The 25485-nt window shown below is 39.3% G+C and overlaps 1 protein-coding gene across 4 annotated transcripts in view; it reads right to left on the reverse strand.

Annotated features, from left to right (window-relative positions):
- Nucleotides 1-25485, reverse strand: part of nfat5b (nuclear factor of activated T cells 5b) — a 210357-nt gene that overhangs the window by 61344 nt on the left and 123528 nt on the right. For all 4 annotated transcript variants that reach the window (XR_011889267.1, XM_072279813.1, XM_072279812.1 and 1 more), the window contains exons 3-4: nucleotides 11738-12281; nucleotides 1797-1986 (exon numbers count right to left, since the gene is read on the reverse strand). Coding sequence is in view for 3 of the 4 variants with exons in the window: in XM_072279813.1 (XP_072135914.1) it covers nucleotides 1797-1986; nucleotides 11738-12281 (734 nt within the window). In the remaining variant the exon portion in view is untranslated. The remainder of the gene's footprint in view (nucleotides 1-1796; nucleotides 1987-11737; nucleotides 12282-25485) is intronic.

A 25485-nucleotide genomic window follows, 5' to 3' on the forward strand; every position in this document is an offset into this window, starting at 1 on the left:
TTGGTATTTTTAAACAATGGGAAAATAATTAGGTAGAGTATAATTTTTAAAACTGCAAATGACATGAATTCAGAAATATAGAAAATAATAATGTTACCCATGCATTGACAACACAAAAGGCCCTGTATGAGTGGCAGAAGAAATTGCCCTTTCCATCCACCCACCCTCTTAGCTGCTACCTGTCCCCTCTGAGGGGTCTGCAGTTACTAGATTGGTTTTATGAATTCTGAGGAGGTTAATAAAGCCAGAGTGAAAGTATGCCATCTTCCATCCTCACAAACTGCCTTAAAAGGAGAGCTGAATTTACGAAGTCATAAGCAGACTAAAACAGATATATTTTAGTAGGAAGAATTCTGGACATTACTAACTAAATATAAATTGAATGCCACATTTTAAAGAGGACTCAGAAGCTGATGATATACATATATGAAAATTTGAGGTGGCTGTTAAAATCCTTGGTTTAGAAAGTATACAAAAAGCAAAGAAGTTACACTAAGCATTATGAAAACATTGTTAGAACCCAAGAATCTAGCTAAAACTTTGTGGATACATCACTTTAGGGAGACATAAAAATTACTACATCTTCAATCTCCTAATAAAGCAGAGCAACTGATATGCCTTTTTTGTGATTCTATCAATGTGTTTAAATTCTCACGGAATCTCATTGGAGAAAAATCCTTTTTTCAGAGAGGTTAGCAAACCAGAGGACAAATATTTGTTATTTTTTTTGTGTATACATCAACTATACAGGGAGAGATGTTGAGCAGGTTGAGACTTTTCCACTGAAGCAAGGGAGAATGAGAGGTGATCGTAAAGAGATGTAAGAAACGATGAGGGGCATAGTGCACATCTCTTTCCCAGGATTGAGAAACCAAGACCTAGGGGGCATAGGTTTAAAGTCAGAGCGGGAGAGAGGGGCAACATTTTAAACCAGAAGGTGGCAAGTATATGGAATGAGCTGCCAGAGGAAGCAGCTGGGACATGTAGATTAACATTTAAAAGGTATTTGGACAGGTACATGGATAGGAAAGGTTTAGAGAGAAATGGGCTAAAAGTAGACAAACAGGACTAGCTTAGATGGAAACCTTGGATGGCATGGATCAGTTGAACAGAAGGGCCTGCTTCCATGCTGTATACCCCTACTATTCCATTTAATAAGATGACGTACAGAAAAATCTCTTGTACAATGAAGTAAGCAGAACTTACAGAAATAAGTTCTCTTTAAGAGGATTATTCAAGCACATAAAACCTTCTGTATAAAACTGAGCAAGACTTCAAGAAGAAAAATATGAGAGGAGAATGGCAGAGTACTTTTTCAAATAACTGGCACAACTAAAATAAATCAGTATCTGTATGATTTTATGAAATATTTTTAAACTTTGAAATTAACCTTTGTGCAAGTAGAAAATTAACTTTAACAAAAGCTTACAATGCTGCATTAATCTGAAATACTTAGTATATTAAGCCCTTAAATATTAAATCTGCTTCTTTCTCTACAAATGCTGCCTAACCTGTTAAATACCTCCAACATTTTCTGTATTTTTATTCTGGATATATCTGTTGCCCTTGCCTTTGCAGATAGCCTCATGAGATCCTGGTGAAGAAACCTTGAACATGCACTGTAATGTTTTCAGTAGATGGCATATCCCACATTCACACTATGTAGCTGGCAATGAACATATGAATTTTTAAACTGGAGGATATATACCAATCAAACTGACTAATTGTTATGAATGCTGGATCATATTCTCTACAAGGAGCGTTTGTTTATTTACAAAGAGGGGGAAAACAATTACCTTCACTGTTGGGAAGCCTTGCTGGGTCCGATCTTTCACAGAGCCACGGCTACCTTCTGTCAAGTACCGTGCCCTGTGCTGTGTCTCAGGTTGTACTAGTACTTTCAGTTCTTTACCTTCACTTTTACCAGGATAGTGAGCAGTTAGTGTTGGGCCTTTCTTTAAAGAAGATTTTTGAGGCTCTGTTGTTCTGTGAAACACCAAAAATACGCATCACCAAAATTACTTTAGTGAAATAAAATGCAACTTTTTACTTCAGCTATATAAAGCAATTTAAATGAACTTCCTTTTGAGTATATTCTCAATTTTAAATTAACTATCTTACATTTCGCTAAAACTTTTCTTTGACCAAATCCCATTACAGGAAGCAAAGCATAAAATATATCTTTAATTTGAATTTTCAAATCTATTAAATATCTAGATTGATTTGTCTGCCAAAAGTATAATTGTTTAGCATGAGATAAAACAGGTCAATATTTTGTGAGACATATCTCTGAGGAGCGCTTACAGATCTATCTAAGCTATAGAATGAAAGGCAATGGAAAAGGTACTGCAAAATCTCTAGTGATGCATCTTAGAATGCCATAAATCGAGCCCTAGTATTCATTTAATTTAATCTGCAACATTTTGGTTTATAAACTTAATAGAAATTAATTGTGTATCAATCTATCTATGTCAGTAGATGCAAAAAAAGCAAACACATTTTCCAGAAAAAAACATTTAATCTGAGAATTATTCTTGTCCATCCCATCCTTGCATTCCTTTGCACTGAATGACTAATCTACTGCTTGACCTCTTCCAAAATTCTCTGATCAATCCCACCAGATGTTTATTGGAATGCATCAAGATGCATAACTCTTGAAATTCCCTGGTTTGCCAATACTATACCCGGAATCAATTTCTTTTCTTGATAATTACCACCTAGACAATCCCGCATAATAACATATCATCTATCATAATAAACACTTAATTCACTGCATATCCCATTTACACAATTTAAAAATTTCTTTTAATCTATGCACCTGGAATAGTTTGCTTAACCATATAATGGTCTATTTATACTTCAGTAAAATGATATAAATCAAGAGATTCCATTGATGGCTTAAAATAGGCTGTTTAATGTAGTCTAGCCAAATTAGCACATGCACAATAGAAATTAAATACAAATTTTGGTTGCACTTGCAAACTACATTTCTAAAACTAAAGGATCAATTGGGCTTTATAGTCAAATGTAAGATTACTGATTATTATAAATTGTTAAGTCTGATAATTAGCACAATCATTATATAACAAAACTGGGAAGTTTGTACTGTGATCCTGAGAGGCAAGAAGAAGATCCTGAGAGGCAAGATTTTATGAACATTTGGAGAGGCATAATATGACTAGGAATAGTCAGCATGGCTTTGTCAAAGGCAGGTCATGCCTTAAGAGCCTGATTGAATTTTTGAGTATGTCCCTAAACACATTGATGAAGGTAGACCAGTAGATGTAGTGTATATGGATTTCAGCAAGGCATTTGAAAAGGTACCCCTTGCGAGGCTTATTGAGAAAGTAAGGAGGCATGGGATCCAAGGGGACATTGCTTTGTGGATCCAGAGCTGGCTTGCCCACAGAAGGCAAAGAGCCGTTGAAGATGGCTCATATTCTGCATGGAGGTTGGTAACCAGTGGTGTGCTTCAAGGATCTGTTCTGGGACCCTTACTCTTCATGATTTTTATAAATCATCTGGATAAGGAAGTGGAGGGATGGGTTAGTAAATATGCTGATGACACAAAGGTTGGGCGTGTTGTGGATAGTGTGGGGGGCTCTCAAAGATTACAGCGGGACATTCATAGGATGCAAAACTGGGCTGAGAAGTGGCAGATGGAGTTCAACCCAGATAAGGGTGAGGTGGTTCATTTTGGTAGGTCAAATATGACGGCAAAATATAATTAACGGTAAGAGTCTTGGCAGTGTGGAAAATCAGAAGGATCTTGGGGTCCGAGTCCGTAGGACACTCAAAGCTGCTGTGCAGGTTGACTCTGTGGTTAAGAAGGCATACGGTATGTTGGCCTTCATCAATCGTGGGATTGAGTCAAAGAGCCGAGAGGTAATGTTGCAGTTATATAGGGCCCTGGTCAGACCCCACTTGGAGTACTGTGCTCAGTTCTGCTCACCTCACTACAGGAAAGATGTGGAAACCATAGAAAGGGTGCAGAGGAGATTTACAAGGATGTTGCCTAGATTGGGGAGCATACCCTATGAGAATAGGTTGAGTGAACTCAGCCTTTTCTCCTTGGAGAGACGGAGGGCGAGAGGTGACCTGATAGAGGTGTACAAGATGATGAGAGGCATTGATCGTGTGGATAGTCAGAGGCTTTTTCCCAGGGCGGAGATGGCTAGCACCAGAGGGCACAGTTTTAAGGTGCTTGGAAGTAGGTACAGAAGAGATGTCGGGTTAAGTTTTTTTTATGCAGAGTGGTGAGTGCGTGGAATGGGCTGATGGCGATGGTGGTGGAGGCAGATACGATACGGTCTTTTAAGAGACTCCTGGATAGGTACATGGAGCTTAGAAAAATAGAGGACTATGGGTAACACACATAAAAGTTGCTGGTGAACGCAGCAGGCCAGGCAGCATCTCTAGGAAGAGGTGCAGTCGACGTTTCAGGCCGAGACCCTTCGTCAGGACTAACTGAAGGAAGAGTGAGTAAGAGATTTGAAAGTTGGAGGGGGAGGGGGAGATCCAAAATGATAGGAGAAGACAGGAGGGGGAGGGATAGAGCCAAGAGTTGGACAGGTGATAGGTAAAAGGGATACGAGAGGATCATGGGACAGGAGGTCCAGGAAGAAAGACAAGGGGGGGGGGACCCAGAGGATGGGCAAGGGGTATATTCAGAGGGACAGAGGGAGAAAAAGGAGAGTGAGAGAAAGAATGTGTGTATAAAAATAAGTAACAGATGGGGTACGAGGGGGAGGTGGGGCATTAGCGGAAGTTAGAGAAGTCGATGTTCATGCCATCAGGTTGGAGGCTACCCAGACAGAATATAAGGTGTTGCTCCTCCAACCTGAGTGTGGCTTCATCTTTACAGTAGAGGAGGCCGTGAATAGACATGTCAGAATGGGAATGGGATGTGGAATTAAAATGTGTGGACACTGGGAGATCCTGCTTTCTCTGGCAGACAGAGCGTAGGTGTTCAGCAAAGCGGTCTCCCAGTCTGCGTCGGGTCTCGCCAATATATAAAAGGCCACATCGGGAGCACCGGACGCAGTATATCACCCCAGTCACCTCACCTGGAAGGACTGTTTGGGGCCCTGAATGGTGGTAAGGGAGAAAGTGTAAGGGCATGTGTAGCATTTGTTCCGCTTACACGGATAAGTGCCAGGAGGGAGATCAGGGGGGAGGGATGGGGGGGACGAATGGACAAGGGAGTCGGGTAGGGAGCGATCCCTGCGGAATGCGGGGGGGGGGGGGAGGGAAAGATGTGCTTAGTGGTGGGACCCCGTTGGAGGTGGCGGAAGTTACGGAGAATATGTTGGACCCGGAGGCTGGTGGGGTGGTAGGTGAGGACCAGGGGAACCCTATTCCTAGTGGGGTGGCAGGAGAATGGAGTGAGAGCAGATGTACGTAAAATGGGGGAGATGCGTTTAAGAGCAGAGTTGATAGTGGAGGAAGGGAAGCCCCTTTCTTTAAAAAAGGAAGACAACTCCCTCGTCCTAGAATGAAAAGCCTCATCCTGAGAGCAGATGCGGCGTAGACGGAGGAATTGCGAGAAGGGGATGGCGTTTTTGCAAGAGACAGGGTGAGAAGAGGAATAGTCCAGATAGCTGTGAGAGTCAGTAGGCTTATAGCAGACATCAGTGGATAAGCTGTCTCCAGAGACAGAAAGATCTAGAAAGGGGAGGGAGGTGTCGGAAATGGACCAGGTAAACTTGAGGGCAGGGTGAAAGTTGGAGGCAAAGTTAATAAAGTCAACGAGTTCTGCATGTGTGCAGGAAGCAGCACCAATGCAGTCATCGATGTAGCGAAGGAAAAGTGGAGGACAGATACCAGAATAGGCACAGAACATAGATTGTTCCACAAAGCCAACAAAAAGGCAGGCATAGCTAGGACCCATACAGGTGCCCATAGCTACACCTTCAGTTTGGAGGAAGTGGGAGGAGCCAAAGGAGAAATTATTAAGAGTAAGGACTAATTCCGCTAGACGAAGCAGAGTGGTGGTAGAGGGGAACTGATTAGGTCTGGAATTCAAAAAGCGTAGAGCTTTGAGACCTTCCTGATGGGGGATGGAAGTATATAGGGACTGGACATCCATGGTGAAAATAAAGTGGTGGGGGCCAGGGAACTTAAAATCATCGAAAAGTTTAAGAGTGTGAGAAGTGTCACAAACATAGGTAGGAAGGGATTGAACAAGGGGGGATAAAACCATGTCGAGGTATGCAGAAACAAGTTCGGTGGAGCAGGAGCAAGCTGAGACAATAGGTCGGCCAGGACAGGCAGGTTTGTGGATCTTGGGTAGGAGGTAGAAACGGGAAGTGAGAGGTGTGGGAACTATAAGGTTGGTAGCGGTGGATGGGAGATCCCCTGAGCGGATAAAGTCGGTGATGGTGTGGGAGACAATGGCCTGGTGCTCCTTAGTGGGGTCACGATCGAGGGGTAAATAAGAGGAGGTATCCACCAGTTGTCGCTGTGCCTTGGCAAGGTAGAGGTCAGTACGCCAGACTACAACAGCACCCCCCTTATCAGCGGGTTTAATAATAAGGTTGGGATTAGTGCGGAGGGAGTGGAGAGCAGAGCGTTCCGAAGGAGTGAGGTTGGAATGGGAACAAGGTGCGGTGAAGTCGAGGCGATTGATGTCCCGTCGGCAGTTAGCGATAAAGAGATCCAGAGCAGGCAGAAGACCAGAGCGGGGTGTCCATGAAGAAGAGGAGGGTTGAAGACGGGAGAAGGGGTCATCGGTGGGGGTGGAAGAGTCCTTGCCGAAGAAATAGGCTCGGAGATGGAGACGGCGGACTATGGGTAACCCTAGATAATTTCTAAGGTAAGGACATGTTCGGCACAGCTTTGTGGGCCGAAGGGACTGTATTGTGCTGCAGGTTTTCTATGTTTCTATGGATTAAGTATGGAGCACTCAGTGATAACAGATCACATAGTGCAAATAACATTAGGTTGTGAATGCAAATGGCATATGCTCAAACAATTTAATAATACTGCCTGATTACTAAAATATTACATTTTTAAAAACTACTTCACCAGATGTTTCTGTATATGATATTAGTGTAATAGCTTTCTTTCTCTTTCAAGAACCTAAGTGTTACCTAGTATCCCAGCCGTTTCTCCCAGCCCCTTTATCTCTCAAAATCTCTGAAACTGTCTTCAATGAATTAAGTTAAGTGATTTAGGTTAAGGCATTTGTTTGATTTAAGATAGAGTGATATCCAAAGGAACTACTAACTTCAAAAACAACATAATTTGGTTAACAGCAGATTGGCTACTCATTGTATACTCTCCTTGCTAATGAATTCAGGAAGGTTCCCAAACAAACTTAAACTGAGTTTGCAGGGAAATTGAACAAAGGGGTCTTGAATATATTAGAAAACTGTTATAAAGCATAGATCTGAAAGGACAGTGAACTTCGTTCAGCTCACTGTTTTTGTCACTGTTAGAATCTTACTAATTGGATGGTGGACACTCATTTCCTGTTTTGAAGAATGTGCAATATCACTTCTGGCCCAATGTTACCATTGAGCCAGTGGGACAACAGGGATTTATTTTACCAATGTTTTGAGAGGAAAGTCACAATTCCTGCATACAATGAGGTCATAGAATTGTTTCCTTTCCTAGAGTAGCAAATAAAAGCTACAAATCACCTGCAAATTTAACACCAAGAAACTTCAAAATATGAATACAGTTCATCACTTTTGTATATATCATCAAAACACCTTTTTTCAATTTCATAGCAATTTTTTCCTGAACAATTCATTCTTATTATACCCAAAGTAGCAGCTACCATTGTTTACAGTAAAAATACAATGACAGTGCATGTAACAAACATCCCTACAGTTTCAAAAGAAATGAACTGTCTCGGCCAGAAACATCAACTACTTATAGGTGCTGCCCGAATTGCTGAGTTCCTCCAGCATTTTGTTTGTGTTGCTCAAGCAACTCATATTTTTTTTACGTTTACCTATTTCCAAAAACTGATCTATGAGGTAATTTTAACAATCCATGTGAACCAAATGTTTATATTTCTATTGCTATGTCTTGATCTGACCTTTCAATAATATTTGCACAGCCATCAATTTGGAGTTGGGACTCAAAAGTGCATTACCCAATCGAAATCCATTTGAAAAATCAAAGTAGCTTGCAGTTAATTAAAAGAGGTGTTGAAAACCAGACTGTACTTCTGGTAAATGCTAACAGTAAACATTGCAGCAATACTCAAACTTATAAATCCTTGAAGATTAACCAAACAGTAAGATCAATTTGTAATTTGTTTCACATTCCCTTCATAACCAATACAAAGATATTTATGCTTTGTGTGGAGTTCCCATTTTCATAAATAAAGCTAAAATGCCCTGGAAATTATTATGCTCACAGCACTTTTCAGACATACTTCTAGCCTTTGAGATTACTCTCTTTTTCAATGCAGTTGATTTGTGCAAAATTCAACAAATTCATTAGCTATTTATTACTATAATAGGTGCTTAATTTTTTATTTGATAATTTATTAATTTATTATAAATCATTAAACCTCTATAAGATCCTAATTGATGCTACCTTGTAACCAGTTTGGAAACGTGCAAATTTCTTTATCAAGTTCATCAAATTAAACCATTAGAAATAGTTACACTGCACTACAGCATATATAAAGGACGAAAATATTACTCAAAAACACAAATGTATAAAATAGTGATAATATGACAAAATATAAATGGATATATTAGTAAATTATTATCAGCAAGCTTGCAAACTAATAAAGAACTAATTATTTAAGCTGCACAGAAGATTATTAGGTAGAAAATTTGAGGAAGCATGTTTTCTCTACCTAGGGAGTGGCTGAAATCAGGAACACATTGCTGAAGAGATGGTGGAAGTAATTACTCTCAAAGCATAAGCATTATTCCGGTAAAATGCCTTGGCATAAAATCTATGGGCTGACCACTGTAAAATTGTTTTAATATAGAAGGGTACCTGATGGGTAGCAAAGGCATAGTGGGCTAAAGATCTGTTTCTAAGTGGTATCACCCTAAAGCTCTGATATAAGATTAACAGGTGGGATTAGCAAGGAAATCAATAACTAACTTGATGATCCAAAGAATGTAAGGATTATATTCATGGATCAACAATGAAGGCATGATTGTGAAAGTTCAAATAGTCAACTTTCAACTGTTGTTAATTGTGCTTATTACTTCTTTTGAACAAGGGATGTCTGCAAGCACCTCTAACCTCTAAATCAGGATTGGCCACTCAAGAGAAAAAGGAGGAAACCTGGATCAGATTCAATGGTGTCTCAGCAGTAGTGACAGTCAGTTAATGTTAAGAAATTTAAAGTTATGAATCAATGGCAAGGAAGAAATCTAAAATAAATGGGAAGTGTCCAAGGGAAATAACACTGCATAAGAATCTGGGGATGTTAGATAGGGCAATGTCAGTGCTTCTGAAAAGATATATAGGTTTTTCATTTGTGGAGACCAGTTGCAGGAAATAATTAGCTTGCTTCAAAACCCAAGCTTTCCCAATTTTGAATATTACATATATTTCTGAGCAAATCATCACAGTGAATACATTGTGGCTTTAGATGGAGTGCAAAGGGCATCAAACTTATTAAGTAGGCTGCAACAACAATGGAACTTAAAGATATTATACAGAAAAATGTGTCTGAGATATGAAATATTAAAGCTTTTAACAAGGAAAAATGGACTTCAGAGACAAGCTTAATTTCAATAGGTTTTCTTTTTTTGGGGGGATACAGCACAGTAACAGGACCTTGCAGCCCAATAAGCCCACACTGCCCAATTAAAGTCATGTGGCCAATTAACATATTAACCCATATGTCTCTGGAATGTGGGAGGAAACCCATGTCATCAGGGGGAGAATGCACAAACTCCTTACAGACAGAGGTGGAATTAAACCTATCTGCTGCCTGCTACACTATCATGCTGTTGCAAATTCAGGACAAAAAAGTCAACCTTAGATTAGAAGAGATGGAATTTTGTGGGAACTCTGTAGAAAGCAGTAGTATTGTTTTTTAAAATCTGATGGTTAAGAAAGAAAAGCAAATCTCTGATATGTACAAATGACCTAATGAATAAAATTATCTATTTTAGTCCACAGGGTATTATGCTTCTCAGGACAAATGAACGTATTAGGGAGCTGAGTCAGGGAGGCTTGGGTTAACTAAATACTGTAGTTCTAACAAAATTCTATAAACAGGACTTCTAGAGGTAATTTGATTCACTTGGCAAGTTGGGAATAAACTTAAGGAGTTGGGAGTGAAATTTTTACCTCTTTCCAGTATGTGTTATTATTGATGTGTGGGTAAATCTGAATTGCTTAACACCACCAGAATTAGACTGTTCTTCTATTCAAATAGCAGCTTTTCTATATGAACAAAGCCTTGAAGAAATTTAGCAATCAACCTTCAGCTGCAAATCAGAATTTGCAGTATAGGGGTTTGAAACATGGTATAAATATACCACAAGGATATATCTGAGTTCTCAAGTTCCACCAAAATCATTTTTAATAGAGGTTTAAAAAAATATGAGAAACATGATATCCAAGTACCCATATAATAAGGATACCTCCTTTTTAAAACCATTTTAAAATCAATTTACTGATTGTAACTACAGTTTAATAACTGGATTGAATGGGAGTTCTAAACTACCAAATTATACCAGCCTTTACTTTCTGTTAACAGCAACACCAACCTTATGGACGGCATAAAAACATTCAATAACTTTCTCGTCAGTTCAATTACTTCACCCACCTAGAAAGCTAAATTTATCTCAAAAATTGATGGCTTTCAACGTCATTACTGAGACTTCAAAAAACTTGTAGAACTTTCTGTGGATCACCAATTTGATACTGACCCACACAGTCCCGGAAGATCCCCTATTCAATCATTAGACTTTAATGATACAAATTCTGCTTACTTAGCAACAGTAGAATGCTACAGTTGGCTTTGCTGCTGCTGGGATAAACAAAGGAAATAAGTAGGTAAATACATTGTGTAAAAAACTGACTAGGGTTCCATCTCCTGGAAACATACAATTGATCTATTTTATAAATTGCTGCACAAAGATCCAGCAAGGATTGAATTGGACTCAGGTAATTACTTCCCCAGCCTCTCTGCAAAACCCCCAATGTCTTGAAATCAAATTGCCTATTGATATTAAGGATTTTAATTCAAGAATGCAAATTTAAATGAGATATTACAAGGGATTTATTGGCTTCCAGGGAAATCCACATCAAAGTGTTATTTTCATTTATAAGGGTAAAGACTGAAAGATCAACGAATCTTTATTATTTATGAAGTTATAATTTGCAACAAAGGAAGCTACCATGTCTCTAGTATATATAAGAAAGAGGTATTTGAGGGGAAAACATAAAATGATTAATAGAATGGTTAATAAAGTTAAAGGAATATATTTTACCCAAGGAATTCAGATATAAAAAAAATCAAAACCTTCCCTATTCTAGGGAGCTTTAATAACAAGAAATAGAAATCTTTTCAAAAAATACTGTTCCAAAGGCTGGTAACTTTAGTCTACTACCTTTTATAGAATATCTTGCAGCCTATAAATGAGCATGACATTATAGATGAGCCAGAAAGAAGTTTGCACTAAATCAACCTTAAATTTGCAATGAAAGAAAATGCATTTGAACTTTCAGTATAGTTTGTGTGAGTTTATCCAAGTACTACCTTATAAGTTCACATAAAATTTTAAAAAGCTATACCAACCCATTGCTTCCCTTCGAGCTGTTTTTGCCTTCTGAGATGAGTTGAGAAAGTACATAATGGGGTCCTTTTGCACTGTCTGCATCGAACACATCCATATTTGACTCTTCATCATCCACACGCACAAATCCAGGTCGTTGTTTCGGTGAACGTTTTCGTGATTTCCGCGGTACTGTTGTGTTGTCATTATAGGAACTAGAACTCATGATACTGAAGTTAGAGCCCGAGTCCTCCATCCATATACTACTGCTCTGTTCCGAGTCAGCTGCATCATCCTGACAAGACATCCTGCTGTCATCCAGCAAGTCTTCAGGTGGTGGAGAGATGTTGAGGACTGTTCTCCTTTTAGGTGTGGACTGTAGCTGTGAGGCATTACTTAACTGATTTTCATAGCTCAGTAATTCACTTACCCCATGGGCACTTACCCCCTGTTCTGGAGTGCAGCTATCTACTTGCATAGATGTGTTGTCAGTTACTGAGGTAGAATGCATGCTAGGTTTGGAAGATGGGGTGAAGGTGTTGCTTTGACCACCGCAGGAGGAGACATCTGTGGTATGTACAATCCACATGTAAATACATATATTTCAACTTGAGTTAGCTAGCATTGTCCAGTTGTGTTTTGCTTAAATGTTCACAATGCTTTAATCAATTTATAAAGCTCTAAGAAGTGAAAATCTATCAACAATGCTATTTTTTTTCAAAATACTTGGATACTATTCAGCATCAGGAAAATAAAACAATAAACGTTGGTATGTTATAATTTACTTGGGGTTGTTCAGAGTAAGCAATTAAGTAAAATAATCTTCTGATCTATAAAACAAAGAACTGCAAACTGAATTGTAAAGACTCAGCTTGACAGGCAAGTTCCTGGAACTAAAATGGAAAAGAATAATTAAGCTAATGTTGAAACTGTAATTAATACACACCCTTAAATGTCAATTTAAAAGATTAAATAAATATTACTCTATTGAATGGGTGTGTGATAAACAAAACAGGAGCAAGCATGCATGTACTTCTGTACAGCTGAGAAGAAAATTTAAAAACCAAGTGATAAAATCTCTTTAATCTAAACTATAATTTGCTTGATCTACAATTGTATTCCACCCCACAGAGGTCAGCAAATGATTATAAGTTATTTAAAAAACAATAATATGATGAAAGTATTTGATCTGCTCTTCAAATAGATTTCAAAGTCAGTGCAATGCAGATGAAGTAGCTGCCATATTGAAAACAAAAGAGCTTTAGGTATGCTGCAGATAATGGTAAATGAACAATTTTATTTTAATAGCCAACACTGAAGGACACAATATATGGAGCAGAGAGGCCAAATTTCTCTTGCCTACCCCAAAACTTCTCAGTTGCTGAAAACAATGTTGAAATCTGATAATTCAATAACATAATCAATTTTTTTTAATGATTTCAATTTTGCATATAAATTTAAAAGCAGCATTTTCAAATTTTGCATTTATTATTAATGCAAGACAAATTATTTGAAGCAAATTTATTAGATTATGGTCTTTTATACTTTATATAAATTCCTTATCATTTATTTCTCACTCTTCATCCCACCCTTCCAACACTTAATCATTCTTAAGTGTAGTCAGTTATTTTCAGGTAGAATGTTTGGATTGGATATATCATATTGATGGTTCAAGCATGTGAAAGCCACGTGCAAGATTCCAGTCTCATGGAATTAATAATAAACATTCTGGTCTTGAATATTGAGAAGATCTTCATGTTCTCTGGTTCTGGACTCCACCAAGGAGTCTATGCTTCCAAAAGAACAGGTAAAACTGTGGAATTCTGTGACAGTGATTAATATGATGCCCTATAATGTATGTCTTTCTTTCCAATGGAAAGGAAATGGCTACAAATATGCTAATAATATAATAAAAAGGATCATTAATAGACACGATCCTGTTATAAACCTAAATTGCTTTAGCACTGTTCTCAGTGCAAAAAGGCTGTAATAAGAAAGCTGAGTAAAATATACAATAACTCTATAAATTAAAAATACAAAATTCACAATGTAAAACAGTGGTATACATCACTAATTATTTCAAGGAGATGTTCTTAACCTATGAATCATATGAACGATACTACAACAAAATGACATTTTCCTTAGCTGTCTGTTGCAAGTAAATCAGAAGACCACATGAAAAATTAAACATTTTTACTATTTTATAATGCCAGTCAAAACATGGCACAACGACAGAGAATAGGACTTGATTCCAAAGCAGCTTGTTTTCTGGTACCTCACTCAAATGGTGTCTCTTTATCTGTGATTCCATATTGTGAATGCTGGCTGCAAGACAACTGATCTTCTCTCCCATCCACATCAAGTGTTATTATTTGAATGCCATTTAATTGAATTTGCGTTCAATTTTTCAACAGCCATTTTAGCTTCCAGATCTGTATGGCCCAATCCCATACTTAATAATTGCCTTCATATCTGTGCTATGTATAGTATATACAATTAGTGTGCAGTGATAAACCACAAGAGCTTTGCTCCTGTGGCTGATATCTTCTGATTCATTTTCTTATTTCACAGAGTTATCCAATGTTTTTTTCTTCCCCAAAACCAATGGTTTTACTAGATTTCATCATTATATATTTTGAAATCAGGTATTACTGAAAGAAAGTTATTAATTTAACTGAACTGGGGGCTCAGGATTATTGTTCCCTCATTTCTTGGAAACAAACAGCAATGCGCCACACTTTCTGAAAACAAGATAAATTCAGAGATGTTCTTTGCTAGATTCAAGTCTACACAATTTTGTTACAAATGAATTTACTTAAGATTGTTGAGTTGACAATGAAGCAAATAATAAAATGGCAATGTGCAGTAAAAAGTACTGCTATACAGTGTGAACAAAATGCAGAAATATTTGCACATATCTTGTATAGCAACATTTCTGATTCATTTCAAAATTTGATTTCACTCCTCAGGAAAAATAAATGCTTTTTTATTACAAAGTTTAAACATGATTAATTTTGAGGCATAACAGCGCAATTTTTTGTCTACAGAATTGTAACACCAAATTATTAACATACTGCTGATAAATATATAATTACTGCTAATTTAAAGTCATTATCTCCTAAATATTTAAATTATCCAATAATTTCAATTAAACAATTAAATCGTGTTGGCACGTGGCCAAGTGGTTAAGGCATCGGTCTAGTGATCTGAAGCTCGCTAGTTCAAGCCTCAGCTGAGGCAGCGTGTTGTGTCCTTGAGCAAGGCACTTAACCACACATTGCTCTGCGATGACACCGGTGCCAAGCTATGTCGGCCCTAGTGCCCTTCCCTTGGACAACATCAGCGGTGTGAAAGGGGAAACTTGCAGCATGGGCAACTGCCGGTCTTGCATACAACCTTGCCCAGGCCTGTGCTCTGGAAACCTTCCAAGGCACAAATCCATGGCTTCACGAGACTAACAGATGCCTATAAACAACAATCAGAGCTAAAATACACAAATTAAATTTGTACAGCTCAGAAACAGGGCCTATAAACAACAATCAGAACTAAAATACACAAAGTAAATTTGTACAGCTCAGAAACAGGGCCTTCATCCCAAATAGTCCTTGCCCACCAAGATTCCCATCTAAGCTAACCACATTTTCCTACGTTTGGTCCATATCCCTTCCTATCTACAGTTGCAAAAAAAAAGGTTTGTGAATTATCTGGTTTTCTGCATTTATTACTCATAAAATGTGGTCCAATCTTCATCCAAGTCACAATAATAGACAAACACAATCTGTCTAAATTAATAATACACAAACAATTGTACTTTTCGTGTCTTTGTTGAACACATTGTTTAATCATTCACAGTCCAGGCTGGAAAAAGTATCTGAACCCTTGTATTTAATAACTGCTAGAATCTCCCTTAGCAGCAATAACAGCCATCAAACATTTCCTGTTGCTGCTGATCAGACTTGCACAACGGCACGAAGGAACTTTAGACCATTCCTCCATATAAAACTATTTCAGTTCTCTCAATACAGGTTTCCCCTGCTATCCAAAAGTAGAGTGTTCCTATGAAACCTTTCGTAAGCCGAAATGGCGTAAAGCGAAGAAGCAATTACCATTAATTTATATGGGAAAAATTTTTGAGCATTCCCAGACCCCAAAAAAACCTACCAAATCATACCAAATAGCACATAAAACCTAAATAACATTGACATATAGTAAAAGCAGGAATGATATGATAAATACACAGCCTATATAAAGTAGAAATAATGTATGTACAGTGTAGTTTCACTGAACAGAATTGGGAAGATTTAGCCGAAACCGATTTATAGAAAAAAAGTCTGCACATACACGCATGCACACACACCTGCCCGTGCGAGGCTTCACGGTCATGGTAGTCTTTCTCAGGGTAAACACAAGTTTAAAGCGGATGTCTTTTTTCGTAAAAGCGAAAATCCTCTTCGGATTTCTTTCAGTTAGCGAGAACAGGTACTAATGTAGGTCTTTTGTAAAAGTGAAGTGGCGTAAAGCGAACTTTCGTAAAGCGAGGGACACCTGTATTTCTGGGATACCTTGTACAGGTCCCGCCACAGTATCTCAATTGGGTTAAGGTCTGGACTCTGATTTGGTCACAAATTTTGTCCTCTTTAAACCATTCTGTTGTTGATTTACTCTTGAGTTTCGGATCATTGTCTTGTTGCATCATCCAGCTTCTATTAAGCTTCAGGTGTTGGACCACTACCCTGACATTCTCCTGTAAAATGTCTTGATATAATTGTGAATTCACAGTTCCTCCAACGACTGCAAGCTGTCCAGGCCCTGAGGCAGCAAAGCAGGTCCAAATCCAGGAGGCTCCTTCCGGCATGCAGTGCCCTTTTTCCTCCAGATATAGCTATGTGCAATTCTACCAAAAGGTTCAATGTTTGTCTCAACTGTCTGAGGAACGTTGACCCAGGAGCATTCTGGCATACCTAGGTGGTCTTTGCAAACTTGAGACTTGCAGCAATATTTCTTTGGAGAACAGAGGTTTCCTCCATGGTGTCCTTCCATGAAAACCATCCTTGTTCAATGGTTTTCTTATAGTGGACACATGAACAGAGACTTTAGCAAGTTCTAGAGATTTCTGCAGGTCTTTTGTTGTTACCCTTGAGTTCCTTTTCACCTCTTTCAGCACTGCATTTTGTGCTTTTGGTGTGTCTTTTGTAGGACACCCACTCCTAGGGAGAGTAGCAACAGTACTGAATTTCCTCCATCTGTAGACAATTTCTCTTATTATGGACTGATGAACACTCAGGTCTTTCATTATGCTTTTTAGCCTTTTCCAGCTTCAAGCATCTCTACAATTCTTTTTCTAAGGTCTTCTAAAAGTTGTTTTGATCAAGGCATGGTGCACATAAACAGACCTTTCTTGTGAAGAGCAGGCTCTGTCAGTAACCTGACTTTGTCTTTTTATAGTTCAGGGCACCTCTACAACACACACCTCCAATTTCATCTGATTGATTAGAACACCCAACTACAAACAGCTTTTGAGGAAGGCATTATCACAGAGGTTCATATATTTTTTTGAACGTAGATTATGATTGTTTAAATGGTGTACTCAGTATGTTGGGAAGTACAAATGTTTGTGTGTTAATAGTTTAAGCAGACTGTCTATTATTGTGACTTAGATGAAGATCAGACCACATTTTATGAGTAATTAATGCAGAAAACAGATAATTGCAAAGGATTCACAAGCTTTTTCTTGCAACTGTATGTGTCTTTTAAAGATTGTTACTGTACCCTTTTCAATCATTTTCCTTAGTAGCTCATTCCATTTATAAAAATAATTTGGGTGAAGATGTCACCCATCTGATTTCTGTTAAATATTTCCCCTCTCACCGTAATCTTATGTCCTCTAGTTCTTGGTTACCTAACCATCGGAAAAAGACTGTGTGCATTCACCTATCTATGCCCCTCATAATTTTATATATTTCTATAAGATCATCCCCTCATTCTCCTACACTTCAATGATGAAAGCACAGCCTGTTCAACCTTTCTCTGTAACTTAGTCCTTCTAGTCCTGGCAACATTCTCGTAAATCTTCTCTGCACTCTTTCCAGCTTAAAGACACCCTTACTGCAGCAGATGGCCAAAATTGAACACTCAATATTCAAACTGAGCCTTGCCAATGTCTTTCTTGTACAACTGCATCATAACATTCCAAATTCATCAGTTAAAGCATTGTTATAGAAGGCCAGCACGCCAAAAACCTTCTTCAACACCCTGTCTACCTATGACACTACTTACAAGGAACAATGCACTTGTACTCCTAGGTTCCCCTGTTCTTCAACCTTTTCCCAGGGCCTGACTGTCCAGTATGAAAATCCTATCTCCTCTTGTCTTCCCAAAATGTAACAGCTCACACTTATTTGATTTAAACTCCACTTTCCATCCATTTGCCTACTTCAAAGATTGAAAGTACATTTATTATCAAAGTATGTACACAGTATACAACCCTGAGATTCATCTTTCCACAGACAGCCACGAAATAAAAAAAACCATGGAACCAGTCAAAGAAAAACATCAAACCATCCCTCTCCACATGTGCAAAAAAAAGCAAAGAACATAGAATATAAAACACAAAATCGAAAGAGTCTAGGCATATTCAGGTTAGTTCAGTTCTAGTTCAATCTAGCACTGTGTTGTTCATTAACTGCAGGCAGCCCCAGTCAAAATTGTCCAAAATAGCAGACAAAAAGAGAGGAGCAACCAGAAACACGTCATAACATGAACTACAGAGCCAAAGCCACAAATTACTTTGATGATCCTGCTGCTCAAGATCCCTCTGTAATTCCTGATAATCACATTCACTACTAAACCACCTATCAAGCAGTAGTAAATCCAGTTGCCTTGATTTACCACTACTTGATATACAATGACCTGGATGACTAAGAACCTTCAGAGACATACTAAACCAGATATTTCAGTGCCATCTGCAAACTCACTTACCATGCTTTACATTATCCAAGCCATTAATACAGATGACAAATAGTAATTGGTTGAGCTCCAATCCTTGGCAAATATCAATAGTTACAGGCCTCCAGCCCATAAAACATCCTTCCACCATCACCCTCTGCTTCCCACGGTCAAGCCAATTGTGTATTCAATTAGTGAGTTCTCCCTGGTTCCCACTGATCTAACTTTCCATTGCAGAAACTTATCAAAGGTCTTTCTGATGTTCATATAAACTATCTTTACTACCCAGCCCTCCTCAACTTTGTTTATTTCTTCAGAGCACTCTATCAAAATTATGAGACATGATCTACTACATACAAAGAGCTATCTAATTACTTGAATTAAACATTGGACAATGAGGAGACCACACTGCAGTCACCCTACATTACAGTACAAGGTTTGTCCAATTTTCTCTCCAATCATGGATTGCTCACTTTTACTGTACAGTTCCAGTGCCCAGAGAAGAAAAGGCATTATAGCATACCCTGCTATGGTCCTTTACTAACGTCCACATGTGCACTGATTCTGAAAGAGTTCACCAGATAAACTATAAGGAATGAAAACAGTGGCTGATTTTCTACCAAGGAATACCAAGTGTATTTTTAGTCAATCCATTATGAGTCCATGCTAAAGGCCCTCTGAACAATCACAATTAATCAAGATCAAGGAAAAATGACTGAAATAAATCTTAAATGCATCTATGCCATCTATAGCAACTTCAACAATCATATCTGTATCTCACTCCTTGAGGGCTGTCAGTCCCAAAATACTGAAAGCACTCCAGCTTTCTAGAACATTTATAACTAGTTTATTACTCAATTAGAAATGAAAGCTAGGCCTCCCTGTCCACCCAGTTACTGTACGCTCTCAAAACATTCGTGCACCCTCAACTCAGGCTGGTGGCGCCAAAGCAACAATATTTGCATGAAGCTCAGAAACTGCTGTTTTATTTTCCTCTCTCTCTCTCTCTCTCTCTCTCCTACCAAAGATGTTGATTCATTGAATATTAGATTTAATTACAATTCTTACTATAAATAAATAAATACATAATTTACAAATAAATGCAGAAGTTGAATAAAAAATTCAACTGTGAATCACAAAACAAGTTCTGAGGAAAGACATGCTGAAATGAAGACAACAAAATAAAAATGATTGGATACATTACTTTTAATACAAAAACTTCTAAATAACTATAACTGAGATAACTTTGAAATCTATGGTTACCAAAAAAGACCAAATGCCTTAATCTGACTAAGGAAATTAAGATAGTGGCTACAAATCAACATTTCAGATCTTCAATATTTCTGTTTAGTGAAAAGCTAGTTTTAAGCTTTGCTCTGGTCCTTTTTTTTTGATAAAATATAGCAAAATAATGCCCAATTTTGTGTCAAAAGTAGTTTGATGAAGAAGAGAAATACATTAAATAGCAGTTTTAGAAAATAAATAAATAAACACAGAACTTTTGTAAAGACAAATCATAACAAAACGTTGACAAATTATTAAATACATGCTAAACTATTTGTGGATTATTAAGGTATACACAATGTACATTCAGACATATAGTTGCCTCTAAATTGATGTTAAATGGTCATTCACTAAATGATGCCACAAACAAAAGAGCATGGAAAAATACCCATTGGTGCAAAAGAGCATGCTTATTTGAACTTGAGCCAAAGGTTGGGTAGAAACTGTATTCAGCAAATGGTTATATTTCATAAATGTGAGTCTGCCTAATGCTGATTACATTGAACTAGAATCACATTGCATATACAGCACAGAAACCCGTCCATTTAGTCCTATTAATCCAACAGGGTATTTGTCCTCTACTTGAATCCTTCTCATCCCTCTTGTGCTATCTCTATAGCATAGCTCTTAATTTGCCTTCCCCCTCATATACTCAGCTACCTTTCCCATTAAGGTTTCTATTTACCTCAAGGTAGTCTCAGAGTAAAAACAAACGCTGTTCAGAATTCCATATTTAATTGCTTCATAACATTCACACTGAAACACTCAGCAGTACAGACATTAGAGGAGGAATAATGTTAATATTTCAGGTCAGTTTTTATGAAAAGTCTTAAACCTGGAAAATCCACTCTATTCTTCTTTAAACAGATGTTGCTAGCCCTCTGAATGTTTTCAGCATTTTCTGTTTTACATCTTCTATTATTAATATCAACACTATGATTTTAAAGATCTCTATTTGACTGGTTCCTTTCTACTGACTGCTTCCTATCAAAAAGAAAAAAAAAATCCTTGCAGTAAGATCTACTGGTGCATAGGAGAAGAGTTGCAAGGGGTTGGGAACCAGAGTGCCGGAGCAGATAGTGGAGTGGTTGAGGAAAAAAGCAAAGCCTACATACAAAGTCAAGAACTGAAAGATTTCGCATGGTGGGTCTAATGTTCTGCGTTGTGTATATTTCAATGCAAGGAGCATTGTAGAAAAAGCAGATGAGCTTAGGGCATGGATCAGCAGGTGAAATTGTGATATTGTAGCCATTAGTGAGACTTGATTGCAGGAGGGGCAGGATGAGCAGCTCAATATTCCAGGGTGCTATTGCTTTAGACATTATAGAGCTGGAGTGATAAAAGGGGGGGAAGGTAGCATTACTAATCAGGGAAAACAACATGGCAGACTGGAGAGACAGTCGACTGAGGCTATAATGGATAGAACTAAGAAATAAGAAAGGAATGACCACATCAGTGGGATAATAGGCAAGGCAGTGGCTATATTTTATTAGGAGTTTGAAGAGATTTGGCTTGTCAACTAAAACACTTGAAAACTTCTATAGGTGTACTATGGAGAGCATTCTGACAGGCTGCATCACTGTCTGGTATGGGGGGGGGAGCAATTGTAGGGGGACCAAAAGAAGCTACAGAAAGTTGTAAATTTAGTCAGTTCTATCTTGGGTACTAGCCTCCATAGTACCCAAGACATCTTAAAGGAGCTATGCTTAGGAAGGCAATGTGCATTATTAAGGACTCCATCACCCAGGGCATGCCCTCTTCTCACTGTTACCATCAAGAGGGAGGTATGGTGCCTGAAGGCACACACTTAGTGATTCAGGACCAGCTTCTTCCTCTCTGGCATACAATTCCTAAAATGAACAGTGAACCCATGAATACTACCTCAATTTTTTTCCCAGTCCTGTTGAAAGGTGAACTGTACTCTTTTCCATAGATGCTGCCTGGCTTGCTGAGCTCCTCTAGCAGTTTGCATGTGTTGCTTATATACTTTCTGTAATTGATTTACTTATTTATTCCCTCCCCCCCTTCTATATTATGTATTGCATAGAACTGCTGCTGCTAAGTTAACAAGTTTCATGTCACGTGCCAGTGATAATAAACCTGATTCTGATTTTGATTATAGACCACCCAACAGTTTGCAGGATTTAGAGCAGCAAATTTATAGAGAGATCATAGGCTGCCGCAACAAGCATATGGTTATGATAATAGGTGATTTTAACTACCCACATATTGACTGAGACTGCTATACTGTAAAAGGACTGGATATAATAGTTTGTCAAATATATTCAGGAAAGTTTCCTTAATTAGTACACAGAGGTCCCAATTATAGAGAGTATGATACTAGATCTCCTTTTAGGGAATTGGACAGGGCAAGTGACTGAAGCTTGTGTAGGGGCACACTTTACGTCTAGTGACCATAATGCCATTAGTTTCAAGATAATTACAAAGAAGGATAAGTCTGCTCCTAAGGTTGAAATTCTAAGTAGGAAAAAGGCCAGATTTAATTGTATCAGAAAAGATTTGGCAAGTGTACATTGGGGCAGATTGTTTTCTTGCATGTACTTGGTAAGTCTTCAAAAGTAAAATTTGTGAGTACAGAATGTCTATGTTCCTGTCAGAATAAAAGGCAAGGATAACAGATTTAGAGAATCTTGGTTTGAGGGAGATGTTGAGTCCCTGGTTTAAAAAAGGGAGGTAGAGAGCATGTATAGGTAGGTAGGAACAAAGAGGTATTTGAGAAGTACAACAAATGCAAGAGCACTTAAGAAAAAAGTACTTAAAAGAAAGCATGATTTTACTCTAGCAGACAAGGTAAAGGAGCATCCCAAGGCCGTCTACAGATATATTAAGAGCAAAGGGATAGCAAGGGACAAAATTGGTCCTCTGGAATATCAGAGTGGTCATCTGATCTTAAATGGATTTTCTGCATCTGTATTTACTTAGGAGACAGATACAGAGTCTATAGGAGTAAGGCAAAGCAGCAGTCAGGTCATGGACCATATACAGAATACAGAGAAGGTGGGGTTTGCTGTCTCAGGAAAATTAGGGTGGATAAATCCCCAGGGATTTGATTAGGTGTTCTCACAGACCCTGTAGGAGGCTAGCACAGAAAATGCAGGGCCCTAGAAGAGATATTGAAACATCCTTAGCCACAGGTAAGGTGCCAGAGGATTGGAGGATAGCTAATGTTGTTCCATTATTTAAGAAAGGCTCTAAGCATAAGCCAGGAAATGTTAGGCCAGTGAGCCTGACATCAGTAGTGAATAAATTATTGCAAGGTATTCTCTGCACTCTCTCACCCTCCTTCTCTCTCTTTTCCTCTCAATGGAATTGTCCTTTTTTATACCATCTAAGATTCCTTCAAAGCATAACATAGTTATCACCCCAATACCTTCCCATGCATCTAGGAAGAGGTGCAGTCGACATTTCAGGCCGAGACCCTTCGTCAGGACTAACTGAAGGAAGAGTGAGTAAGGAATTTGAAAGTTGGAGGGGGAGGGGGAGATCCAAAATGATAGGAGAAGACAGGAGGGGGAGGGATAGAGCCAAGAACTGGACAGGTGATAGGCAAAAGGGGATACGAGAGGATCATGGGACAGGAGGTCCGGGAAGAAAGACAAGGGGGGGGGGGGGGGTACCCAGAGGATGGGCAAGAGGTATATTCAGAGGGACAGAGGGAGAAAAAGGAGAGTGAGAGAAAGAATGTGTGCATAAAAATAAGTAAATAAGGTACGAGGGGGAGGTGGGGCCTAGCGGAAGTTAGAGAAGTCGATGTTCATGCCATCAGGTTGGAGGCTACCCAGACGGAATATAAGGTGTTGTTCCTCCAACCTGAGTGTGGCTTCATCTTTACAGTAGAGGAGGCCGTGGATAGACATGTCAGAATGGGAATGGGATGTGGAATTAAAATGTGTGGCCACTGGGAGATCCTGCTTTCTCTGGCAGACAGAGCGTAGATGTTCAGCAAAGCGGTCTCCCAGTCTGCGTCGGGTCTCGCCAATATATAAAAGGCCACATCAGGAGCACCGTACGCAGTATATCACCCCAGTCGACTCACTGGTAAAGTGTTGCCTCACCTGGAAGGACTGTTTGGGGCCCTGAATGGTGGTAAGGGAGGAAGTGTAAGGGCATGTGTAGCACTTGTTCCGCTTACACGGATAAGTGCCAGGAGGGAGATCAGTGGGGAGGGATGGGGGGGACGAATGGACAAGGGAGTTGTGTAGGGAGCGATCCCTGCGGAATGCAGAGAGAGGTGGGGAGGGAAAGATGTGCTTAGTGGTGGGATCCCGTTGGAGGTGGCGGAAGTTACGGAGAATAATATGTTGGACCCGGAGGCTGGTGGGGTGGTAGGTGGATGGAGTGAGAGCAGATGTACGTGAAATGGGGGAGATGCGTTTGAGAGCAGAGTTGATAGTGGAGGAACGGAAGCCCCTTTTGTTTAAAAAAGGAAGACATCTCCCTCGTCCTAGAATGAAAAGCCTCATCCTGAGAGCAGATGCAGCGGAGACGGAGGAATTGCGAGAAGGGGATGGCGTTTTTGCAAGAGACAGGGTGAGAAGAGGTATAGTCCAGACAGCTGTGAGAGTCAGTAGGCTTATAGTAGACATCAGTGGATAAGCTGTCCTCATGTACTTCCATCCCCCATCAGGAAGGTCTCAAAGCCCTACGCTTCTTTTTGGATTCCAGACCTAATCAGTTCCCCTCTACCACCACTCTGCTCTGTCTAGCGGAATTAGTCCTTACTCTTAATAATTTCTCCTTTGGCTCCTCCCACTTCCTCCAAACTAAAGGTGTAGCTATGGGCACCCGTATGGGTCCTAGCTATGCCTGCCTTTTTGTTGGGTTTGTGGAACAATCTATGTTCCGTGCCTATTCTGGTATCTGTCCCCCACTTTTCCTTCGCTACATTGACGACTGCATTGGCGCTGCTTCCTGCACGCATGCAGAACTCTTTGACTTTATTAACTTTGCCTCCAACTTTCACCCTGCCCTCAAGTTTACCTGGTCCATTTCCGACACCTCCCTCCCCTTTCTAGATCTTTCTGTCTCTGTCTCTGGAGACAGCTTATCCACTGATGTCTACTATAAGCCTACTGACTCTCACAGCTATCTGGACTATTCCTCTTCTCACCCTGTCTCTTGCAAAAACGCCATCCCCTTCTCGCAATTCCTCCGTCTCCGCCGCATCTGCTCTCAGGATGAGGCTTTTCATTCTAGGATGAGGGAGATGTCTTCCTTTTTTAAAGAAAGGGGCTTCCCTTCCTCTACTATCAACTCTGCTCTTAAACGCATCTCCCCCATTTCACATACATCTGCTCTCACTCCATCCTCCCGCCACCCCAATAGGAATAGGGTTCCCCTGGTCCTCACCTACCACCCCACCAGCCTCCGGGTCCAACATATTATTCTCCATAACTTCCGCCACCTCCAACGGGATCCCACCACTAAGCACATCTTTCCCTCCCCCCCCTCTCTGCATTCCGCAGGGATTGTTCCCTACACAACTCCCTTGTCCATTCGTCCCCCCCGTCCCTCCCCACTG

This window comes from Mobula birostris, chromosome 15 (assembly GCF_030028105.1).
Source record: "Mobula birostris isolate sMobBir1 chromosome 15, sMobBir1.hap1, whole genome shotgun sequence".
NCBI classification, from domain to species: Eukaryota; Metazoa; Chordata; class Chondrichthyes; order Myliobatiformes; family Myliobatidae; genus Mobula; species Mobula birostris.